This window comes from Populus trichocarpa, chromosome 4 (assembly GCF_000002775.5).
Source record: "Populus trichocarpa isolate Nisqually-1 chromosome 4, P.trichocarpa_v4.1, whole genome shotgun sequence".
Lineage (NCBI taxonomy): Eukaryota > Viridiplantae > Streptophyta > Magnoliopsida > Malpighiales > Salicaceae > Populus > Populus trichocarpa.
In genome coordinates, this window is record NC_037288.2 from 21,046,865 (window position 1) to 21,069,480 (window position 22,616).

The 22,616-nt window shown below is 32.6% G+C and overlaps 3 protein-coding genes and 1 long non-coding RNA gene across 5 annotated transcripts; all 4 read left to right on the forward strand.

Annotated features, from left to right (window-relative positions):
* Positions 1-3,788: 3,788 nt before the first annotated feature.
* On the forward strand, positions 3,789-5,098 carry LOC18098092 (borneol dehydrogenase, mitochondrial). Its single transcript, XM_024599180.2, has 2 exons — positions 3,789-3,947; positions 4,244-5,098. The coding sequence occupies exons 1-2, from the start codon at positions 3,910-3,912 to the stop codon at positions 5,019-5,021; spliced, it is 816 nt and encodes a 271-aa protein (XP_024454948.1). The 5' UTR covers positions 3,789-3,909; the 3' UTR covers positions 5,022-5,098.
* A 719-nt stretch (positions 5,099-5,817) lies between these two features.
* On the forward strand, positions 5,818-6,799 carry LOC18098093 (uncharacterized). Its single transcript, XR_002981177.2, has 2 exons — positions 5,818-6,301; positions 6,407-6,799. It is a non-coding gene; the product is annotated as an uncharacterized LOC18098093 (long non-coding RNA).
* A 6,194-nt stretch (positions 6,800-12,993) lies between these two features.
* LOC18098094 (borneol dehydrogenase, mitochondrial) lies at positions 12,994-14,563 on the forward strand. Its single transcript, XM_006384718.3, has 2 exons — positions 12,994-13,165; positions 13,648-14,563. The coding sequence occupies exons 1-2, from the start codon at positions 13,128-13,130 to the stop codon at positions 14,435-14,437; spliced, it is 828 nt and encodes a 275-aa protein (XP_006384780.1). The 5' UTR covers positions 12,994-13,127; the 3' UTR covers positions 14,438-14,563.
* A 2,893-nt stretch (positions 14,564-17,456) lies between these two features.
* Positions 17,457-20,044, forward strand: LOC18098095 (uncharacterized). Of its 2 annotated transcripts, none has more exons than XM_006384720.3 (3): positions 17,457-17,705; positions 18,024-18,230; positions 19,742-20,044. In XM_006384720.3, exons 2-3 carry the CDS (start codon positions 18,069-18,071, stop codon positions 19,907-19,909), a joined length of 330 nt encoding a protein of 109 aa, XP_006384782.1. In that variant the 5' UTR covers positions 17,457-17,705; positions 18,024-18,068; the 3' UTR covers positions 19,910-20,044. The 2 variants fall into 2 exon arrangements, with proteins under 2 accessions (XP_006384782.1, XP_006384781.1); XM_006384719.3 differs by having other exon boundaries at positions 18,048-18,230.
* The last annotated feature ends 2,572 nt before the right edge of the window (positions 20,045-22,616 follow it).

The window sequence follows — 22,616 nt, forward strand, 5'->3', positions numbered from 1 at the left end:
GAGTCAGACCATCCGCCTCTAAGGAACCTCAAAGTCCCTCATAAAGACCAAATAGTTGAAGCTGCTCCCTACAAAATTCCCGGTGAAGATGTTACTATGAACACCAAACATATTATCGAGCAAAAAAACTTAACCGATACCAACCTCAATACCATAAGCAAACAATCAACTAAGATTGAAAAACAGATCCAAAAAACAATCATCAACCTTGATGAGACTACAAAATCTACAGACCTCAATAATAATAATAATAATAATAATAATAATATTATTATTATTATTATTATTATTATTATTTTAAATTTTACTATTCAAATCAAATCTATGGTTTTTGTTCAATAGTAATAGTTTTTTTTTTCAAATTTATTAAAAACTATAAGAACTTTGATCAGACAAGTTTAATATTATTATTAATATTATAAATATAATTATTAGGTAAGTCAGATCCCAGAAACTTGAGTCTGGCATGGCCGCCAGACCCAAGGGTATTGAGTCTGGCCGGCCACCAGATCCAAGGCTCTTGGGCTTGACTTGACCGCCAGACCTAAAAGATTTGAGTCTGAAAATGACCGCCAGACTCAAGAGATTTGGGTCTGGCATGACCGCTAGATACAAGTCTTTTTTAAAAATATTTTTTAAAATGTAAAATATTTTTTTTAAAAAAACAAAATTATTATTGACCCACTGCAAAGCGCCAACCAATATACTAGTTTCTTCTATAATCTCTCACATTCATGTGCTCACAATATTTTGTATGCACATGAAGTTGTTCCATGACCACTAGATGAACCTCCTAAGATTTTCCAAGCACTATCCCTTATGCTTGCTTTTATAGTTTTGTTTTTGTCATTGTTGACCTTATCCTTGCAAATATAACAAAAATTATAAAAAAACGTTCAGGTGCGTGAATCTCGAGCAAGTCGGCTTCCTAGGGATTTTATTTTTTGTTTTTTTGTTTTTTCATTTGAATTTTTTATGTTTATTTTTCTTGTTAATTCTTTTATATCAATTTCTTCATTTAATACTTTATTTATTTTGAGTAGAATTGGAATATATAATTTGTTTTAAAAAAACAAAATAATGAAAACAAAATAAAAAATATCATTACTATTAAAAAAAAATTTATAAATTTTATTTTAATGGTAAAATTAAAAAATAGTAGTAGTACTGCTGCTACCGTTACTATTATTACCACTACTGTTATTTCTACTACCACTGTCACTGCGCCTACCACCACCACCATCATTTTTTGTATGCACGTGAAGTTGTTCCATGACCTATAGATGAACCTCCTATGATTTTTCCAAGCGCTAGCCCTTATGCTAGCTTTTATAGTTTTGTTTTTGTCATTGTTGAGCTTGTCCTTGCAAATATAACAAAAATTAGAAAAAAACGTCCATGTGCGTGAATTTTATTGAGGCACAAGCACGTTGGGTCAAGCAAGTCGGCTTCCCAGGGATTTTAATTTTTATTCTTTTATTTTTTCATTTGATTTTTCCTTTTTCTATTTATTTTTCTTCTTAATTCTTTTATATCAATTTCATTATTTAATACTTTATTTATTTTGAATTGAATTGGACTATATAATTTATTTTGATTTGATATTTATAAATTTATCATAATTTAAAATAAATACCTTGATATCTAGTTGATACAAACAAAAACAATTTCAAAAAGAATAAAATAGCAAAACAAATTAAGTCCATCACCCAGCTTATAATTATATAATAAAACAAAAACAATTTAAAAATTATTTAACACATTGTCATGATTCAAATCATGAATTTAAATAATTAAATTGTGAGTCCTAGATGAATTCAATAAATAACCAGCTTGATATTTTAAAAATAGAATTATGTCATCTTATATATATATTTTTGTTAATTTGTTTTCTGCTGGGGGTAGACTCTTTTTTTGTTCTATTTTTTTTACATGGCACATGTACCTATCTAGTATGAACTATTTCATCATACAACATATTAATTAATATGATAAGAAATATTGATTTGGTAGAATTGGAAAGGGTTTCTTTTATGGGTTATCAAAATCGGAATATCCCACACGTCATGTAATTATTTTTTTCCTTCATTAAAAAATGCATAATTAAAAATGGTGTCATGAAGTGTTAAAATCACAACTATTCATAGAATAATGTCTTTTGGTGGTTGAATGATTGATCGGTGAAGTGCCTTTTTAAATATTTTTTTTTTAATATTAAGATAAATTTACTTGATGAATGCTCTATACTTGTTAAAAATCCTTTTTTAGTGTATTTGAAGCTATTTTAATGATAAAATCACTAATCTTGTAAATAAAATGAGTGATAATTACATTTAAAGAGTTTTAAATTCTAAGATTTAAGTTGTTATTGCGTTAAATTTGTATCCTTTTAAAGTTAAAAAAATATTTGTTCTTTACCGGTAATTCAAGAGATATTTATAATTATTGGACCTTGTTTCTAACTGAGCCATTAAAAAGTATTTGGAAATGGACCAAAATTTTTTGAGTCCATGGTCATTATGGGTAAAAATCTTGATTCGTCATGGTGAAACCAGGGTTCTCTCAACTGCTTCCAAACTTTTATTATAAAACCTCGATTAACTTGGTAGGTTAATTAGAGTTTTTGAGTCTAAATTGATCCAAGTTGAAGAAAAAATTGATTAAAAAAAATTCTTGACTAACTTTGTCAAAAACCAAAGTCAATTTACAACTCGGTTAATCAAAACTTAACCCGTTAAAAACTCATCCCTCAATCTATTGATTTTATTTTTTTTACTAAATATTTTTTTACTACGTTGTTTTGATTCCGTGATTTGAGTCTTGTTGGAAGTCAATTCCGGATCAAATTTTACAACTATGGATATGGCACTGTATAAGGACTGGAATTCTGAGTCTATATGTTCAAATCAGAGTGATAACAAGTAACAACCACGGTGTGAAAGTTGTAGTTTTGATTTGTACTAGAGTACATGAATATGCTAATAGATATAAACTAGTCCTGGGTTGTATAATATTTTTTTGGAAACTTTTCAAATATTTTTTTAAAATTTAATTATAAATTAAAAAGTCTATATATACAATTAAATATATTGAGAGTTATTTATGCTAATAAATATAAAAAACAAAGTATTAATATATCTATCCAACTTGTCTCGTTGCAGGTCGAATAAATTTATTTTTAATATAAAAAAATTAATGTGTCCGTGTTATTAATATGTTTTTTGATATTAATTAAAAAAAAATATAACCAAGAACCGGCTGCATTGTTTACCATCTCATGTTTAAGAGGAAAATATTTGAGGTGAACAATGTATAACTGCATTGTTTACCTTCTCATGTTTTATTGTAGATGGTATTGTTCACTTTTTTTAAGTTTGCTATAAATTTAAGGAGAAAAAAATATTAAACCTGATTGAGTTTATGGTTCGGTTTCATCCTAAATAAACTAAAGCGTGTGAGGTGAACATTGTGTAGTCGCACTGTTCATCCCTATGTTTTACTGTGCATGATATTTTTTTTTTTTTTAAGGTTTGCTATAAATTTAAAGGGAAAAAATATTAAACCCGGTTAAGTTCATGGTCTGGGTTCACCCTACAAGTTTTATTGTGAACGACACTGTTCACTTTTTTTGTTTAAGAAAAAATATTTTTTTTTTCTATTTTTTTAAAATTAATTTTATTTTTACCTATATTTAGATTAATATTTTTTAATTTTATTTAAAAAGTCTATTTAAAATAAACAATTATGCATTTAATTTTTGTACATGAGATGCCTTCCATGTGGACAGGTGCATTCCATGCATGTGGACAGGTGCTTGAGCAATAGGTGCCTTAAAGATGGCTATATTAGGGAAGTATCATGTGCTAGGAAAACACAGAGAGTGGCTACCAGGGGAGCTGGTACTGATTCATGGGGAGTGTTTCACTTGTCTCAGCAGCCCTAAGAAGGTAATTGATTTTCAATTTGCTTTCTTTGAGTAAATTATTCTTTAGTTCATGTGGGATTTGAGCACTATCATGGCTTCCCTTCCTTGGTTTTTGTTAACTCTAGTCATGTTAAAAATATATGTTCGTTTTCCCCTAAATTCTCACTATGTTCGATTTTATTTATGAATTGAAACGGTTTCGGGAAAAACCAACATGGTGAGAAGTTAGAAGAACAAAAAAATGATGTCTGATTTGCTTAGCTAGAGCCTACACGCTAATCTCTTGCAGGTAACGAAAGCTTTTTGCTGGTGTTGTAGGCTAGAAGGCAAGGTGGCATTGATCACTGGAGGGTCTAGTGGCATAGGAGAGTCCGCTGCTAGACTGTTCGCCAAACATGGAGCTAAAGTGGTGATTGCAGACGTTCAAGATGAACTAGGCCACTCTGTTTGCGAAGAATTGAAGACTGAATCAGCCTCATTCGTCCACTGTGATGTTACTCAAGAAAAAGATGTTGAAAATGCTGTTAACACAGCTGTTTCTAAGCATGGAAAGCTGGACATCATGTTCAATAATGCAGGAATAGTAGGCACGCCAAAACCAAACATACTTGACAATGACAAGGCTGAATTTGAGAAGGTCATTAGTGTTAATGTCGTGGGCGCATTCTTAGGCACTAAGCACGCAGCCCGCGTAATGATCCCTGTTCGGCGAGGTAGCATAATCTCAACCGCTAGCGTTTGCGGAACAATTGGAGGTGTTGCATCACATGCCTACACAAGTTCAAAGCATGGCGTGATAGGGTTAATGAGAAACACAGCTGTGGAGTTAGGGCAGCATGGCATCCGTGTAAATTGCGTGTCGCCCTACGTTGTTTTGACCCCATTGGTGAAGGATTTCTTTAAGCTGGATGATGATGAAGTAAATCGTCTTTACTCTAATCTGAAAGAAGCAGTTCTGAAAGCAGAAGACATTGCTGAGGCTGCTCTTTTTCTGGGGAGTGATGAGTCCAAGTATGTTAGTGGACATAATTTGATTGTAGACGGGGGCTTCACCATTGTTAATCCAGGTTTTTGTATGTTTCCACAATCTATTTGAATCTGGATATATGATGAAATTAATGATAAAGCCATAAATTTAAGCAATAAGATAAGTCTTCTTTAATTTGATAATCATTTCAGTTTCAAGATATGTTATTTTTCGACGAACTCTTTCCACCTTCCCTTTTCAGGCAAAACTTGCGGTCAGAACAAGATGGCATTGTTAGAAATTAAGTCGTAATACACCCAAAATCACAAGCAATTTTTTTGAAAAAATTGTAGCCAGAAGTAATTTTCTCCGTGGATATTTTCTTGAAAAAAATTATTTCTGGGGTACTATCATTTAATAATAGAAAAACTCTTGCTTGAAAAAGAGTGCTGACAAGCAATTCTCTAATTGTACTACTACTACAGCAGCCACTCAGGACAAACACAAAGTGCTGGAAGATATTGACTGAGTGTGGAAGTTTTAGTTTTGATTCGTGCTGGAGTACATGAATCTGCTATTTACTCTGCTCCTATGATTCAAAGATTTAGATTTTTTTTAATTAACGTACATTTGAGTATATTCCAGCAGTTTGCACCCACCTTATTAATTTTATAAACTAAATTAATAATCTAATTCTTTAATAACCTTAAAATTTATAAGATTCAAATTAATAATTTTTAAAAAATAACTTGAAAAGTTAAAATACACCCTTTGAATTTTAAAGATATAGATATTGATATACGCCGTGCTGAGTTTGATATATTTTCACATCAGTGTTCTGTTTTTAAGCACAAAGCAGAGAAAGAGAAGTGTCTTGGGACTTGGGAGAGCGGACAAAATCCTGTAGTATTGGGACTTGTTCAATTTCTAAAATCTATGGAGTGTGGAACACCAAAAGGCAAAATTTTCAACAAAGGGATAAGAGAGGACAAAACCCTAAAGGCCAAATTCTCAACAAAGGAAGAGGACAGAGTAAAAATGGCACGAGAAAGAAGATAAGATGTAGAAATGATGATTAAAGAAAGTATTTCAAGTGTTCATTTTTTTAGCTGCATGATTATAATAAAGCATCATGCCTAAATTTGACTAAGGCATCGAGTAAATTATTCTTTAGTTTATGGGATTTGAGCACTATCATGGCATGGCTTCTTCGATTATTGTTAACTTAGCAGCATGTTTTCAACACTCCTCGGCTTGGTCCAAACCAAGACTGCAATTTCAGAATTTCCTTGTCGAATGGCCTGTTCTTCTGTCCTATTAAAAACATATCTTCTTTTTTCTCTAAATTATATTCTCGCTATGTTTGATTTTATTCATGAATTCAAATGGATTAGGGAAAAACCAACACGGTGAGAAGTTGAAAGAAAAAAAATTGATGTCTGATTTGGTTAGCTAGAGCCTACATGCTAATCTCTTGCAGGTGATCTAATGAAAGCTTTTTGCCGGTGTTGTAGGCTAGAGGGTAAGGTGGCATTAATCACTGGAGGGTCTAGTTGCATAGGAGAGTCCACTGCCAGACTGTTCGCCAAACATGGAGCTAAAGTGGTGATTGCAGACGTTCAAGATGTACTAGGCCACTCTGTTTGCGAAGAATTGAAGATTGAATCAGCCTCATTCGTCCACTGTGACGTTACTCGAGAAAAAGATGTTGAAAATACTGTTAACACAGCTGTTGTTGAAAATAAACTAGATTTTTTGTTCTTTAAAATCAAGATGAACAGTTGAGTCGGCAAAATTACTTTCTAGTTAGAATAAATTTCTTGTTTGGTTCGATTTTTTATTTGCTTAGGACTTTAACTTGTAATCATATTCATAATATAGGCTGTTTCGTGTCCTTTAGGTTACTAGTCAGCCATATATAGCAACTTGATGATGGCTTCATGTGCAACAGTCCAGAGAAAGACTTTCACCCTCTCTATACCTTTCCAATGCCATATGAGTCTCCATAAAGGATCTTTGTCGCGATGTGAATCCAAACTGCTCTGTTGCAGCCCATAAGCTGATTTGATTGAAAACTCCCCACCCGAAGATAAATGCCAATTCATAGAGTCCCTCTCCATGTCCTATGCTGGTGGAGGACAACCAGCCAAAATCATCACCAATTGCAGAGGCAGCGTGTGGGCAAATTTGTCCCAGCACAGATGCTTTCCGTCATTTGCCATGTCTGCAACTGTTAAATTAATCATGTTCACTGGAACCTCTTGGATGGAATGGTTTATTAAGGGGCCAAACCCATCCAACCAGTCGTCTGTCCAAAAGCGAACCTGTGGCCAGATTTTGCAAATGGCCTTCACAAAGAAGAATCCCGGCTCGTCGCTTGCACCTCTGCAATCTGGGTCTGAGTTTTTGCATGCTTTGCCTTCAGAAATTCCACCCACAAGCTGCTGTTATTATTAAGAATACCCCAAGACAGTTTCATAGTGAATGCCTTGTTCATATCTTGCATCCTTCTTGATCCCAAACCACCCTCTACCTTAGGCCGGCAAAGTGTCCTCCAATTAAGGAGATGGGTTTTGCCCCTTCCCTCCTTCATGCCCCAGATGAATCTTCTGCAAATCTTTTCTATCTCCATGCAGATACCTTTAGTCTATCTCCATGCAGATACCTTTAGGAAGAATTGTAGACTGCATTGGATAAAGAGGAATGGTGGATAGAGCTGATTTGCAGAGTGTGATACGTCCAGCTAGTGAGATGTTATTAGACTTCCAACTAGCCAGCTTCCTCTGCATATTCTCAAGGAGGTAACCATAGGTTTTCTTCGTGATACGCTGATGCAGAAGAGGAATTCCCAAGTACTTGCTTAAGTCCTCATTTCTCCCAAAACCACAGTCTCTACTAATGTTTCGAGCTAACGAGTCTGATACATTTCTGGAGAACAATACTTTAGTTTTGCTAACACTGACCTTCTGACCTGAAGCAGTGCAGAACTTGTTTAAACAAGCTATCAACTAAGTTTTTAGTAGCATATTTTTATTAAAAAAACACTAAATCAAGAAAGAGTTACGAGTATAAATTTTCAGAAAAATAAATATGTCCTTGGGAAGACGTGTTGTGTTTAGCGCTAGCCAGACTCGGCATGCTAGGCTTGGCGGTTTGCCAAGCCCCGGGACACTACTGGGCTTGGCGATGTGCTAAGCCCCAAGAACATTGGGTCTGGTGCTATCAAGACCCAGATGTGAATTGGCTTGGCAGTGTGTCGAGTTTCGAGTACGCTAGGTCTAGCGCTAGCCAGACCCTATTACGATTGGGCTTAGCAGTGTGCAAAGCCCCAGGCACGCCCAAAGAAATGACTATCCTCCCTTGGCACGCCCAATGAAATGACCAAGCCCCGGGCACATCCAAGAGAATATTCATCCTCCCTTGGGTCTAACCTAGGGGAAGAACCTAATCTTCATGAGCTTAGCTACATTTGATGTTTTAGACCCTAATCTCCCTTCATCTTTTAGGTGTACAAAATTATCTATTTAAAAAGATACTTATTTAAGCATTGGAGAGTCCCCACCTCTATCAAAATGGACTTTTTGCAGGTATTAGCCACAAACCACCTTGGTCTACCAAGCATCAAATATAAGCTATCAACTACCTTGACTAGGGAGAATGAATGAGATTGCTAAAACCAATTGATTAACTCATTATCTAATCCGGAAGCTCTATTCCTAAGCTATTTGAATTCTTGGGATATCATCAGTGGTGTCGTAGGGCAAGTCTTGCTTTTGATATTTTCAGATCATTCCATGGCACACAACCAATACCCACATGGGCCAAAACGCAGGGCAAGTCTTCTCATTGCTGCAAACACTCCTGCCCAAACAAAGTTTCAATAACTCTTCAATCAGGTCCGACTCCTCATTAAGGCAGTGCTAGCTACTAAAGGTGAGACAAGCAAATTTGGGTTATGCTTTGCCAGCTTCACAAATGAAGTTGGGGCCTTGAAATTTTGAAAAGCTTTCAACAAGTACGAGTGGAATGTTAGTTCAAATCATAAAACATGTGAAGTATTTTTTATAACTATCCAAAGGAAAAGGAAGAGTCTTCTTTACGTCGGACACTCTGCTCAAATAAAAAATTACCATAACCAATAAGAATAAGAATGTAAGTTTCTTATATATAAATGACTTATTTAAAATGAATATTTTCATTTTCTCTAGGTGATCCTTTAGAGTCATTCAATAATACACCTTGGAAGGGATGTACTTAATTGGTCTCTCTAGTGTTATATGCACCACTCTTCAAGGAATAGATGTAATCTTTTTAGTGCTATATACACCAATGTCCAAGGGATAAATGCAATCTCCCTAGTGTTATATACAACAATCTCCAAGAGATGAATGTGATTGATCTTCCGAGTACAAATAGCAACATCATATAATCACCACTCTTAGTTGGGGACTCTCATGCCCCGTAAAAAAAGAAATCATGGTGATCACTCTTTAGTGGATGGCTTTTGAGCCCCGTGACAATGCTGGAAAAACTACAGGCTCCCACTTATCAAGAACTTATAATCACTTAGAAGTTTCTAAGTATATGTTCACTCTCATTGGGTTCCGCATAGCCACTTAAGAATTTATATAGATGATAGACATGGTACCCTCAATCTCTTAGAAATTTTTCAAGTACAAATTATTATTCTTTTGTATATGAAAGATTTATTTTAGCCCAGATGCATATTTCTCTATATTTTTCCTGGCTTACCTTATTTTTATAGGAACAAAACTCATTACTCTACCTGAATTGAAAGATTAATTAAAGTCTTTACATATTATTATATCGCAAAAACTGGCGGCTATTGATGAACCAAGTTTGTAACAATATATCTTTATAAAAAAAAACACCGGATTAAAAAAGATTAATAAGTATAAATTTTTGGAAACACTAACATACTTCAATGAAAACGTGCTGAGTATGTTGTTAGTCAGACTCGGCATGTAAAAAGTAAAAATAGAAGTACAAAGTAACAAGGAAACCAAGAGTAATATGCAGAGTTTTAAAACCCGGACCGGCCCGGCGGGTCGACCCGGGCCTGGGACCGGTCAGGGTGGAGGCAAAAACCCGCTTGGGAATTGGCCCGGTGAAACCCGGTCGACCCGGGACCTGGTCCACCCGGTCAAACCCGGGTGAGACCCGGTCAATTTTTTTTTATATATTGGCAGTCATTAAACAATGTCGTTTTGGCTTGTATCACTCAATTTCCCCTCTTCACCATTACCAGCACGACCACCATTATATTTCCTCGTTGGTTGTTGATTAGTACTTAAAAGTGCATTTTTATCAAGGTTTTATATCATCATTTTGCACTTGAAGTATCAATAACTCCTTAACTAAAGCATGTTTTATAATAACATATCTAATAATATAAGATACCTTTAATTTATGGTAAATGTTCATCTTAAATGCAGGCCTATCACATAAATGAAAGAATTGATTGATGAGTTGAAGTACTGAAATTGAAAGGACAAAGAGATGGGCAAATTTAGAAAAGAGATGATTGGTGCAGTCCAAACTTGAACACTGTTCGGTAATCGGGTCATATCTGGAGTTGTAGATCTTGGATTTAGGTCCATTTTATATGGATGGAAAGATAAGACATAGGCCTACAACTTTCATGTGGAGACCAAGATTTAAAAAGGCCGTTTTCAAGTCCAAATTGCAGCAACAACAAAGAAGTCCGAATCTGTCCTGCAGCCCAGACACTGTTTAGTGTTCAGCCCATATCTCGAGTTCTAGAAGTCCAAATGATCTCAAATTTTTACCCTGGAAAGATGAGACAATTATATAGAACTTTCATGATTGAAGTTTGTTCAGATTATGACGTCATCAATGATGTTTTTGGCAGACAAGAAGATAAGGATTGTCACCAAGTCAAGATGTGGCCACCCACTCATCAATTAGTCAACAAATCAATAGTTCCGAATTTTGGCCTATAAAAGGAGGCATTTGCCATGTATTTAGGCATCTTGGTTTTTAGATCAAGATCATGCTCTTGCTCTCTCTTTATATTTTGTAATGCTTAAGTTTTGCTTATATTAATTTCTTGCTTATGCTTTTCATTTCCTTTCCTTGTTTATTTATGTTTCTTTCTTTCATTATGTGTTGCTAAGTTAATTATGTCAAGGTGAAAAGGGTACACTAATGGTGTAAGAATAAGTATAATATAAACTTAACATGGACCTTAATGTTGGATACTAACATGCTTTATATTTGTTATCTTGTTCACTTTTAATACTTTGCTTGTTAAATGGTTAATCTAGATTTATGTTGTATAACACTTGGTACAACAAATACTTGGCACTTTCATAGCCCATACTGTATGGTATAACCGACACCTGAGCTATGAAAGGAACTTGATTTGTTGTTAACATAAGTTATAATCATGAATGCATGACAACATTTACAAGTATTAGCTTTATTCGAATAAGATAACTAATGTAATCATGTTAACAATTTGTAATCCGATTGGAACCTCCTTTGTGTGTGGTTTCCAGTTGAGTAATAAAAAGAGTTTATACTATACTTGTTTGAAATACCATTAGTGGATCCTCTAACCTTGACAATTGTTTTATCCTTGTTTAATCCTTACATCAATATCACATCTCAAAGCTCTTTTTAACTTATTATTGTTGTTATTGTTGTTGTTGTTGTTATCTATAATTTATACAATTAACCTCCCTGTGGTTCGACCCCGGTCTTGCCGGGTTATTTATTACTTCGACACTCCTGCACTTGGGAGAAGACATCAATCTTTTGGTCGTGTCAGTTGTTCAGGCTTAGAGAGCCTGCCAGAGTATCTCTGCCCAGTGGATCTTCTATGGCCAGCGATATCTCCTTTTCCCACATAGCCACTTTCCATTTTGAGCTTCTCTAACCCTCCTGGTGTTGGTGATGAATTTACTGAATACTTTCCCTGTACACAGCCCATGGCCTTTCTTGGTCTAATACCAGTCCTTTTTTTCTTGAGAGAGACTAATGGTTCTGTGATGAATAACATAGCCAAGAAAAGACAGTGTCAAAGACAAAAGACAGTCATAAATATGAATGGAGTTTGACAAAGAGAGTAAATAAAGATTGGGGAAGGCGGAGAGAGGGATTTTGCCGGCCTTGGACGGCTCTTTTAGATTTTTACTGTGTGTGGAGAGAACTCAAAGGATCTTTTTTTATTCTGCCTTTCATGCTTATTCTGATGCCCAAGATTCTATTTATTTGGTTTATAATTTAAAATTGGATTATGTAAGTATTGTAACTAGTTACAGTTATGTGTTTTTTTTTATATGTATTTTTTTTGGGTTGACCCGGGTCAACCCGGGTCAACCCATCTAACTCGTGACCCGATCACTTGACCGGGTCGATGACCAGGTCGAGTTTCAAAACTATGGTAATAGGAGAGGAGTAAGACTAGGATCCATGAGTTTCCTGAATAGAAGGCCTAGGAGTTATTTGAATAGGTTTTCTACTCGTCTATAAATTACCCTCTTAATGCTTGCAATTTCCTTCTAAATAAAGATTTTAGAACAATTTTTCCTCTAATTTATTTGTCATTATAATGAAGAATCCTATAGTTATAAAATTTAGCCTGTGAATCAACCCAGTGACCGAACATCTAGAGCTTGATTCATGATATATTTCATTTTGAATTTTATTTTTACCAAAAAAATGATATTTTTAAAAACTAAAACAGTATAGTAGTACTTATATATTTTTTATAAAAAAATCTCATAACAGCATTGTTTTAATTAAAAAATTAAATTGACTCGATAATTTATAAATTGATTTGATGAATGTACGAACAAGGTCTTTAACCGGGTTAGATCCAAGTAAAATATTTCGACTATGCTATGAATAATTAATGTAGATGAGAAAGCCAATGCAATTATTTCAGCTTTCATTATTTGTAGGGCCATTCTATCTTGTTAGCCTATGCGATTTCAAGGAAGATGCCAATGTGATAGATCCATTGTCTGAAAATGATGGCAACTTACAAAGTAGTGGAGAAGAAACGCTTTCGGTGTCGACACTCGACTGTGACTTCCATTAAAAGAAGAGGCCATAACTTTAAGAACTAAGATAATCTTCTTTATAGACTTATTTCATTCTCAAGATTTCTAGTCTTGATCTGAAAAAAATAAGAATCTACTCTTACTTGCAAGAGCATACCTAGCTCGTCAAAGTGATCAAATTAACATGGGAAGTGTCTCGCTACTTTCTACAGTTGCAAGAAGGTAATCTTAGTTTTGTTACCTTCAACACTTTGAACTAGCTAGCTGAGAATCAATCGAACCAGATTGCTGTAAAATAAATGAAACGTTTAGCTTCTCTGATTTGTTCTTTTACTTCTTGATTAAGAGATATATAGACTGGAACTAGCCAGATCAGTACCATCTGTCTCTTCTGCTTATCATATAGAAAGAAATGTAGGCATTAATTAGGCACCTCAGACATGGATATAATAGTTCTCAATTTTTTGTATTGTTTCAAACTCATCTTTTATATAAAAGATTCTTGAAATCTATAAAGTGGCTTAGACTTCAAGATTTTCATTGGGTCACTGGGGGGCCTCTTTGAGGCTGAGCTATCTTATTGAATTAGATTTTTAAATCTGAGTTCTATATATTAAAGAAACTTTAAGTGGTTATTCAAATTATTAGCATGAAGCACGTTTTTGACATGGCTGCATTATGTGGCCGTCGTGTGGAATTTATAGGCTAGAAGGTAAAGTGGCGTTGATCACCGGTGGGGCTCGTGGCATTGGAGAGTCAACTGCAAGACACTTCTTCAAACATGGAGCAAAAGTAGTGATTGCAGATACTCAAGATGAGTTGGCTCATTCTGTTTGCAAAGATTTGAACTCTGAATCTGCTTCTTTTATCCATTGTGACGTTACAAAAGAAACAGATGTAGAAAATGCAGTGAACACAGCCATTTCAAGGCATGGCAAGCTAGACGTTATGTTCAATAATGCTGGCATTGTAGGAGTGGTGAAAACCAACATGGTTGATGTTTCCATGTCTGAATTCGAGGAAGTCATTAGGGTTAACCTAGTAGGTGCTTTCCTGGGCACTAAACATGCAGCTCGTGTGATGAAGCCTGCTCGACAAGGCAGCATCATAACAACCTCTAGTGTTTGTGGTATTCTGGGAGGTTTTGCATCCCATGCCTACACAAGTTCAAAGCATGGCGTGTTAGGGCTAATGAGAAATGCAGCTGTTGAGCTTGGACAATTTGGCATTCGTGTAAATTGCGTCTCCCCGTACACTGTTGCAACTGAAATGTCAAGAAATTTCTTGAAGATGACTGATGATGAAATTCGCAGTGGTTATTCTAACCTTAAGGGGGCAATTCTGACGCCTGAAGATGTGGCTGAAGCAGCTCTCTACTTGGCAAGTGAGGACTCCAGATATGTGAGCGGCCACAATCTCGTGGTAGATGGCGGCCACACCATCGTAAATAATGGTTCTTGTATGTATGATAACCCAAGTGTGTATGGTCTCTGATCTCTTGATGCCACAAGGATCCTTGTACTAGTTATTATAAGAGGCTTTTTAGGATAGATTAGTAGAGCATTACAGACAAATATTTGTTTTTGTTTTTGAAAAAAATATTAAATTAATGTTTTTATATTTTTTTTATGTGTTGATATTAAAAATAAAAAAATATATTATTTTAATATATTTTTAATTAAAAAACACTTTTATAAAAATACATATACTACATTGCCAAACACATAACATCATTAAAGTTTGGCATGCGTGAAAATTAGGGATCGAAATTGGGATTAGGTAGTATTTTAACTTCATTTAATCGATTTTCGGACGTGTTATTTCTCAAGGGCCTTCTAAGAAGGGGCCAAACTTCTGGTCTTAGCCTTCTAGGAAAGGCTAAATGAAAAATTAAAAAAAAAAATTCATAATGACCCAAGAGATGCTTGGATATTTTGGAAAGACTTCGTAGGGTCACTTTATAAAGATTTGGCTTTTCATTATTAGGTTTTTTTTTAATTTTTAATTTTTTTTCTTCATTTTTCATTTTTTATATTAGATTTATTGGTATAGAGCTTTATTTCTATGAAGTTGTTCCATGACCTATAGATGAACCTCCTATGATTTTTCCACGCACTAGTCCTTATGCTAGCTTTTATAGTTTTGTTGAGCTTGTCCTTGCAAATATAACAAAAATTAGAAGAAAAAAAAGGTCCAGGTGCGTGAATTTTATTGAGGCACAAGCACGTTGGGTCAAGCAAGTCGGCTTCCCAGGGATTTTAATTTTTATTCTTTTATTTTTTCATTTGATTTTTTCCTTTTCTATTTATTTTTCTTGTTAATTCTTTTATATCAATTTCATTATTTAATATTTTATTTATTTTGAATTGAATTGGGCTATATAATTTATTTTGATTTGATATTTATAAATTTATCATAATTTAAAATAAATATCTTGATATCTAAGTTGATATAAACAAAAATAATTTCAAAAATCAGAATATCCCACACGTCATGTAATTATTTTTTTCCTTCATTAAAAAATGCATAATTGAAAATGTGGGTATTGTTTTTGTGGTGTTTTTGGTAGAGGTGATCATTTTCGGTTCGGTTCGGTTTTTATCAAAAAAAGTAACCAAACCAAAATTTTTTTTAAAAAAAACCGAAACCGAACCGAAACCGGGTCAAACTGACCGGTTTCGGTTCGGTTTTTTAGGGAAAAAACCAGTTCAAACCGGTTTGGCTCGGTTTTTCCGGTTTTGGCTCGGTTTTTTTTTGTTTTGGTTCGGTTCGGTTCGGTTTGGTTTTTTCGGTTTTCTGCTTATAAAACCGAAACCGAACCGAACCGGTTGGTTTTTTTAAAATTTTAATCGGTTTAATCGGTTTTTTTTTTCAGTTCGATTATTTCAGTTATTTTTTTTTTATTTTTTTACTTTAATTAATTTTTTAGATTTTTTACTCAATTCTAGTTTTTGATTTTATAGGAGGGGAGGGGAACGTCAAGAAGTCAGACAAGGTGGAACCCAACACTTTAGCCTTAAGCACGGTGCATCATCATATTGATATTGCCTCCTTCTCTTCGAGACATCGATGTTACGTGAGAAGACAACAAGAGAGAACAATCAACTTGTGTTCTTTGATAGAAAATAAATTAAATTTGATATATTAATCTGAGTTGATTCAGGCTATTTTTTTTACAAAAAAATTTTATTTTTTAATATTAGATTAATTAGAAATTGGGCTTCATAATTGTTTTTTTTGTTTTCTATAAAGTTATCATGTTCTTATGACTTGAATCGCAGGTTAGGTTGATTGAGTCGGGTTTTTTTTTTATCTTTTTTTAGTTGATTTTTTTTTAATTTCATCATTTAATATTTGATTTATTTGGAATTAAGCTTCATAATTTTATTTTATTTTGTATTTTATGAGGTTATTCTGATCTTATGACCCGATCTCGGGTTTGATCAGTTGACTCGGGTGGTTTTTGTGTTCTTTTTTAATTGATTTTTTTTTAATTTTATCTTTCAATATTGAGTTGATTGTGAATTAAGCTTCATAATATTTTTTTTATTTGTTTTTTATAGGTTTATCCCTGTCTCGTGATCCAATTTTCGCAAGTTTACCCAGATTAACTTGACTTATTTTTTTAGTTGAATTGTTTTTAATTTCATCATTTAACTTTCAATTGTTGAGAATTGAGTTTAATAAAAAAAAATGATTTGTTTTCTAATATTAGGGTCTCATGACCTGAGTATCGAATTTGGTTGATTAACCCGAGTTGATTCGAGTTAATTTAATATATTGTTGTTTCAATATTTTAAAAAAAATATGTTGTTTTGATTTGTTTTAATAAAATTATAATTTTATCAATCGTTCGGGTTATTTTTGGATCTATCAAGTAAACCAAATCACATCAGATTAATCCCTATATAGTTTTTTTTTTCTTCTAAAAAACATATTAAAAACACTTGAATTCTTTTTATACCTAAAAAAATTTAATCTAATATGTAGCGTAGCGTAAATAATAATCTTGTTAACATATATTAAAAATCCCTGGTATATTTCAAAGGAATTTTGCAACTTAGTCTTTATGTTATAACATAAACAATTAATTATAACTTAGTCGGTGGAGCATAATCCAACTCCAACATTATCCGTAGCAATCCCTTATAATAAGTGAGTAAATTATAACTTAGTCTTTATGTTATAACATAAACAATTAATTAATCCATAAAATCTTCAAAACTACATATTCAGTCATTATACTCTTAAATCTGTCAAGTTTTTTTTTTGTTAATTATATATAAATTGAATTGAAAACATATTGAAGTAGGTAAGAAGGAAACTTTTGACTACAAAAGTAGGTATTTTTGGACCAAAAGAACTCTTTGGTCAACATTTTGACCGAGGGACTATGTTATTATTCTGGTATTTCATGGACTAATTAATTAATTTTAATAAACTAAAGGGACTAATCTATCACTATCTTTAAAATCAACACCTTTTTTTTTTCTTTCTTTAAGATAGAAACTAATTAATTTTCAAACTACTGTAGCAAAAGCTTCTTGAATATCAAGTAATCTCATTTTTGCTTCAAAAATTCTACTTAACAAGCATTTAAAGCCCCCCAAATTGAACTATTCCTGAAAAAAAAAACCTTAATTTCAAAAGGATAGTCATCATCACAAAGCAAAACCCGAAAACCTGAAAGTCAAAAAAGATAAGTTAGCAAAAACCGATCGTGAATTTGGACTTGGGCTTTTCTCATCTTCTTCGATGATCTGTAAGTTTCTTTTTTTCGTTTAATATTGTTTTGTTTTTGTTTCGTATTTGCATTTTATAGATAAAAGAATTTTGGGTTTTTTGAGCATTTAGTATATATAAGATTGCAAGTTGAAGTAGAAGCATCTCATTTACTCTGGTTTCTAAGTACCCAAACAGCATATTAGGGCAAAATTAGGCTTAATTGGGTTTAGCAATGTTCGATTTGGGGCTGGCTTGTGTTTAGATTATGACTATTTAGCTCAATCTCAAATGGGTTTCTTTAAATTTATAATTTTGAAACAAGAATGACCGTAAAGTTTTTTTTTTTTTTTTTTAGTATTTATTCTTAGATTTTGAGCAGGTATTGCGAGAGCAGCTTATAATGATGTCTAGGCCTATGTTACTTGTGTTTCTGTTACTGATACTGATAATCACATCCCAATTTGAGTGGAGACAACCTCTTGTAAATGACATTGACACAAAGCCTGCTGTCAACCCAAAGCAGCTACAGATTTCAAAGTGGGAAGAAGGTGTAAAAGAGAAGGTAAGGAGTGTCGTATTTCACTATGTTTTCTTCATCCATTTATTGGGTTGGTTTGTGAATGAAATCATTTGTGGTTGCAACTGTTAAAGAATATTTTGATTGTAAAATTGTAAGTTTAGCTGCATTTAGTACTTAGAACATCTTCCATGCTATAAGTAATATGTATTGGTTACCTAAGCTTTTTTTTTTGGAGTTATCAGCTCATTGATGTTTTGAAGTCTATGTCTTCTGTTTTCCCTTGGCTTCCTTGATAGGATAAGTGTTTGATAGACAGTCTATGTAGACCAAATCAGTTCGATAACTAGTGCAGGGGTGATCCTACTAATTACGATTTGCTAATACAATGGCGCTAGATAATGCAATTTATTTGTTGTAATTAGAGTATTAGACTATGTATGTAACAATCTCTGCCTTCATAGGGATGCTGCTACTAGATCCAATGCGATGTATTGTAGGGAAATGGAAAAAACAGCAGTTACCGCAGAATTATGGCTAAAGCTAGAATGAAATTGAATTTAAACAAGAGAGTGAAAAATTAGGGTTGTAGAAAACCAAAATTCTGTAATAGGATCATAGAATACTGTTATCTTATTACAAAAAAAATCAGAGAAAACTTGACATTTCTTTAAAATTCACTGCATCACCATGCCAGGTTCAAACCTGGAACACCCATCATTTCTAAATCTACTCTGCTTTTGTCAAACATCCATGGAGGTTATCTTATTATACTGACATTCTGATAATCATCTCCAATAAAAATTCTAGCTCTTCATCTTAAGTATCAAATTGAAGACAATAGTTTGGCATTTTTGTATTGAGTGGTTCTGCCACGATAACTCTCTTGAAAGATCTATTATTCAGCAAGGATATATGATCTTTTAAGCCATTACTTTGAGAGCTCTCAATTAAGAAACAAATGTGAAATGATCGTACTGACTTTGTATTAGTAAGTCTTGTCATAGAACATAAATGCTAATCCTTTAGTTTGTTATAAATAATCCACATATAGAAAGATGCCCTGATCACAATTGGAGGCCAATAATTGTAATCAACTTCTAATGCTTCTTTGTCTTAGTTGATTAGTTGTTCATATGTGGAGATTTCTGCATGTAGTTCTGTCACGATAACCTGGACATTATAGTTTCTTGGATCCTGGAATTGTAAACTTATGTTGTTCATTCGAGGATATTGTTTTTGAATATTTTCATTATTAAATTCCTGTAATTACCATGTCTTTTTCGGGTTAAATAATGTAGTACTTTGATGTAACTGGGGCTGTTTCCATTTTCTTAGCTTGTGATTCTTAAAATGGAACTTTGGCATATCATTGTAGCACTCAGATTCTAGTGATTCTTGAGCTGTCCCTTAACAGGGAGACTTTATCCTTATTTTAGTTTATCTTGTCAAGCTTTATCTTTACTTGTTGCAGAGCAAACTCTAGAATAAATAGAAAAACTATAAGAATTCCAGTTTTGTCTCAAAATACTGAATTGATGTCTTTGACTTAGCAGATTATCTTATCACAAGAGAAGAACATTCACAGGCTTAATGAGCTTGTCCGGAGTCTTAAGCAGCAACTCTTGCAATGCAAGTGTACTAACGAACCAAGAACTGGCCCTTCAGGCACTTTGACTGAACGTATTATTGAGCTTGAAAGGCAGCAGATCCTGGAAGACTAGGATGCGACCTTGCAAGAATTTTGCTCAGGGTGTATTCTGGAAACGAAAGCTTTTCCTTTTCTGTTCACTCTTTGAAGTTCCGCCCATGCAAAAGTCTACATCTTATTATACATCATTATCTTTATTTATCTTTTATTAAGATCTATAACTAATCAGATAGATTTAAATTAGCTAGGAATGTTAGTATAAATGAGGTATAAAGAATAAATTATGAAGTTGATAAATAAACAATTATGATAAGAAAGCAAGAAATATAAAGATAAAGATAATATCCTAACCTCAATCGAAATCACATTCACAATAAATATAAGTAATTAAAACTTACTACTGATTGTGGACCATGTGGCTAGTAATTAATTAATAACTTTACCCCACACATTGAAATTGAATTGAGATCCAGATCTCAAAAAAAAAAAAACAAAAAAAAAAAAAACAGAAACCTGCAAAATGCTCGCAGAAACCAGGCAAATAATGGAGCCCAATGACATTAAGTACCTTATGAGTGGTTAATGTTATAAATAAATTTTAAAAAATAAAAAATATTATTTTAATATATTTTAAACTAAAAATATTTTAAAAAATAAATAATTGCAAGATGCTCGAAAACGTAAGAAAGGCAAGGCGAAAGGGATTGCTCATGTCTTTTCATCCATTCTTGTTTTCTCCGTCTCTTGTAATTCACTGTTGGTTACGTAGTTAAAATTTTTTTTAAAAATATTTTTTATATTGAAATGAATTAAAATAATATTTTTTTATATTTTTAAAATTATTTTTAAAATTAAGTATATCATCTAAAATATAAAAAAATTAATTTAAAAAAAAATTAAAAAACGCAAGTATAATAGCATTTCCACACGCTCAATCATGACTGCACCAGAAGTACTGTCAGTATTAATATCGAATTAAATGAGAAATTAATAACTCTGAGGAAAAGGTTCGACTGTGTGTGTCGTCTCTCTTGTGATCTCTTGTTGAGATCAAACCTTGGAACAGAATTTAGATAAATAAAAATGTTGTAAATAATAAAAATTATTTTAAAAGATTTTTATTATATATTCAAAAAAATACAATTTATTTTTTATAAACATTGAGTATATATGAGGCCATTTATTTTATATTAAAGAAAATAAGACCTTCTAATGTTTATATAATGTAGGAACCTGATATGTGATACCAACCACCAAGAAAAGAAAAGTGGAATCATGCCTATAAGATTGAGTTGAGCAAGAGAAAAATATTTGATTGCACCCAACACACGCGAGGTAATGTGCTTGTATTTTTTGAACCTTTTGTCTCCAATAATAATTTGTTTTTGATTTTTAAATTGAAACCATAATTTTTTTAAACACTTGGAATTAATTTTTTAACTGTTATAAAATTCTAACAACTCTTTAATTCCCTAACAGATCTTTTATTTTTTATAATAACTCTTTAATTCTTTAATTTATTTCCTACCAAGCTATTACATGCTTGTAATCTATATATACAATACACTCTTTTATTTTAAAACTTTTTTAACAACTATAACTTTTTTAATTCTCTAACAATTTTTTTATTTTTTGAACTCTTTAATTCTTTAATTTATTTACTCCCTGGCTGTTATAAGCTAGCAGTCTATATATATCTTGCACTTTTATAATCAAGGTGTGGTGAAAAAACATAGTTTTTCTTGTGTTTGCAAAGCTTGCCAATGACCTTATAATAAGAAAATAGTGTTTGTATATGCCTCAAATTTTATTTCGCTTCTGTTTTTTATCGTATTTTATTACAACATAAAAGGTGTGGTCTTAAAAAAATAAAATTTTAAAAAATATTTAGTTTTGATTAACATATAAATTAATATGAAAATGCCCCTCGTTATAGGAGGAGAATAAATAATAAAGTAGAAATTAGTTAGTAACAAAATCTTTGTAATTTTTAAAGTATAACGTACGTATTAATTGTTATAATTCCAAATTCTTGGCCATGAGTTTTCATACATGTCCACGAATCAAAACTCAAAGTAGAAATATGGATTTGATTATTTACTCATAAAGCCCCTCGGAGTGAATTAATATTCTTAAAACTTGAACCCTCCCCAACCTCGAGCCCTACTTGAAACTCAAATATCTGACTGAAATAAATAAATAATTAAATAATTAATTTTTTTTAAAAAAAAATCAAATGTATAGAAAGTTAATTATATACTAAATAGTTGTAAATTATAACATTTAAGTTTGGTTTTCAGGCTCTATAACCTGTCGAAAACTGATCGGATTGGTTCAGGTATTAAAAATCCATACATCTTTGAGTTGGATTCGGATAGTTATTTTGAATTCAAATTAAAGTATAAATAATACCAAACATGACCATCCATCTTCATCCCTAATTACATGTTACTCCTTATTAATACTCGGGTAGCTTGGTACCATAAATTGGTGAAAATAATTAGGGAAGTAATGTAGAAAAAGAAGTGTTAGTGCTATCATCTGGCCTATTTAGTAACAAATTAACCCGTTTACTCAAGCAACCTGCACTATATATACACTAAGGGTTCTATAGTCGAAACTCTAATATATATATATATATATATATATATATATATTACTTTTAAGAGATATATAGGAAAATCCCAGTTTAGATCCATTCATTTGGCTTAAAAGGAAAACAACAAATCAATTTTTTTATACAATTAATATAATATGTATAAAAAACTAAAGAAAAAGTA

Coding starts and splice junctions, on each gene's coding strand:
- LOC18098095 (XM_006384720.3), top strand. CDS start 18,069: ATGATGTCTAGGCCTATGTTACTTGTGTTTCTGTTACTGATACTGATA. Junction 18,231..19,741: donor AAGAAGGTGTAAAAGAGAAG/GTAAGGAGTGTC, acceptor TTGACTTAGCAG/ATTATCTTATCACAAGAGAA.
- LOC18098094 (XM_006384718.3), top strand. CDS start 13,128: ATGGGAAGTGTCTCGCTACTTTCTACAGTTGCAAGAAG. Junction 13,166..13,647: donor CTTTCTACAGTTGCAAGAAG/GTAATCTTAGTT, acceptor TGGAATTTATAG/GCTAGAAGGTAAAGTGGCGT.
- LOC18098092 (XM_024599180.2), top strand. CDS start 3,910: ATGGGGAGTGTTTCACTTGTCTCAGCAGCCCTAAGAAG. Junction 3,948..4,243: donor GTCTCAGCAGCCCTAAGAAG/GTAATTGATTTT, acceptor CTGGTGTTGTAG/GCTAGAAGGCAAGGTGGCAT.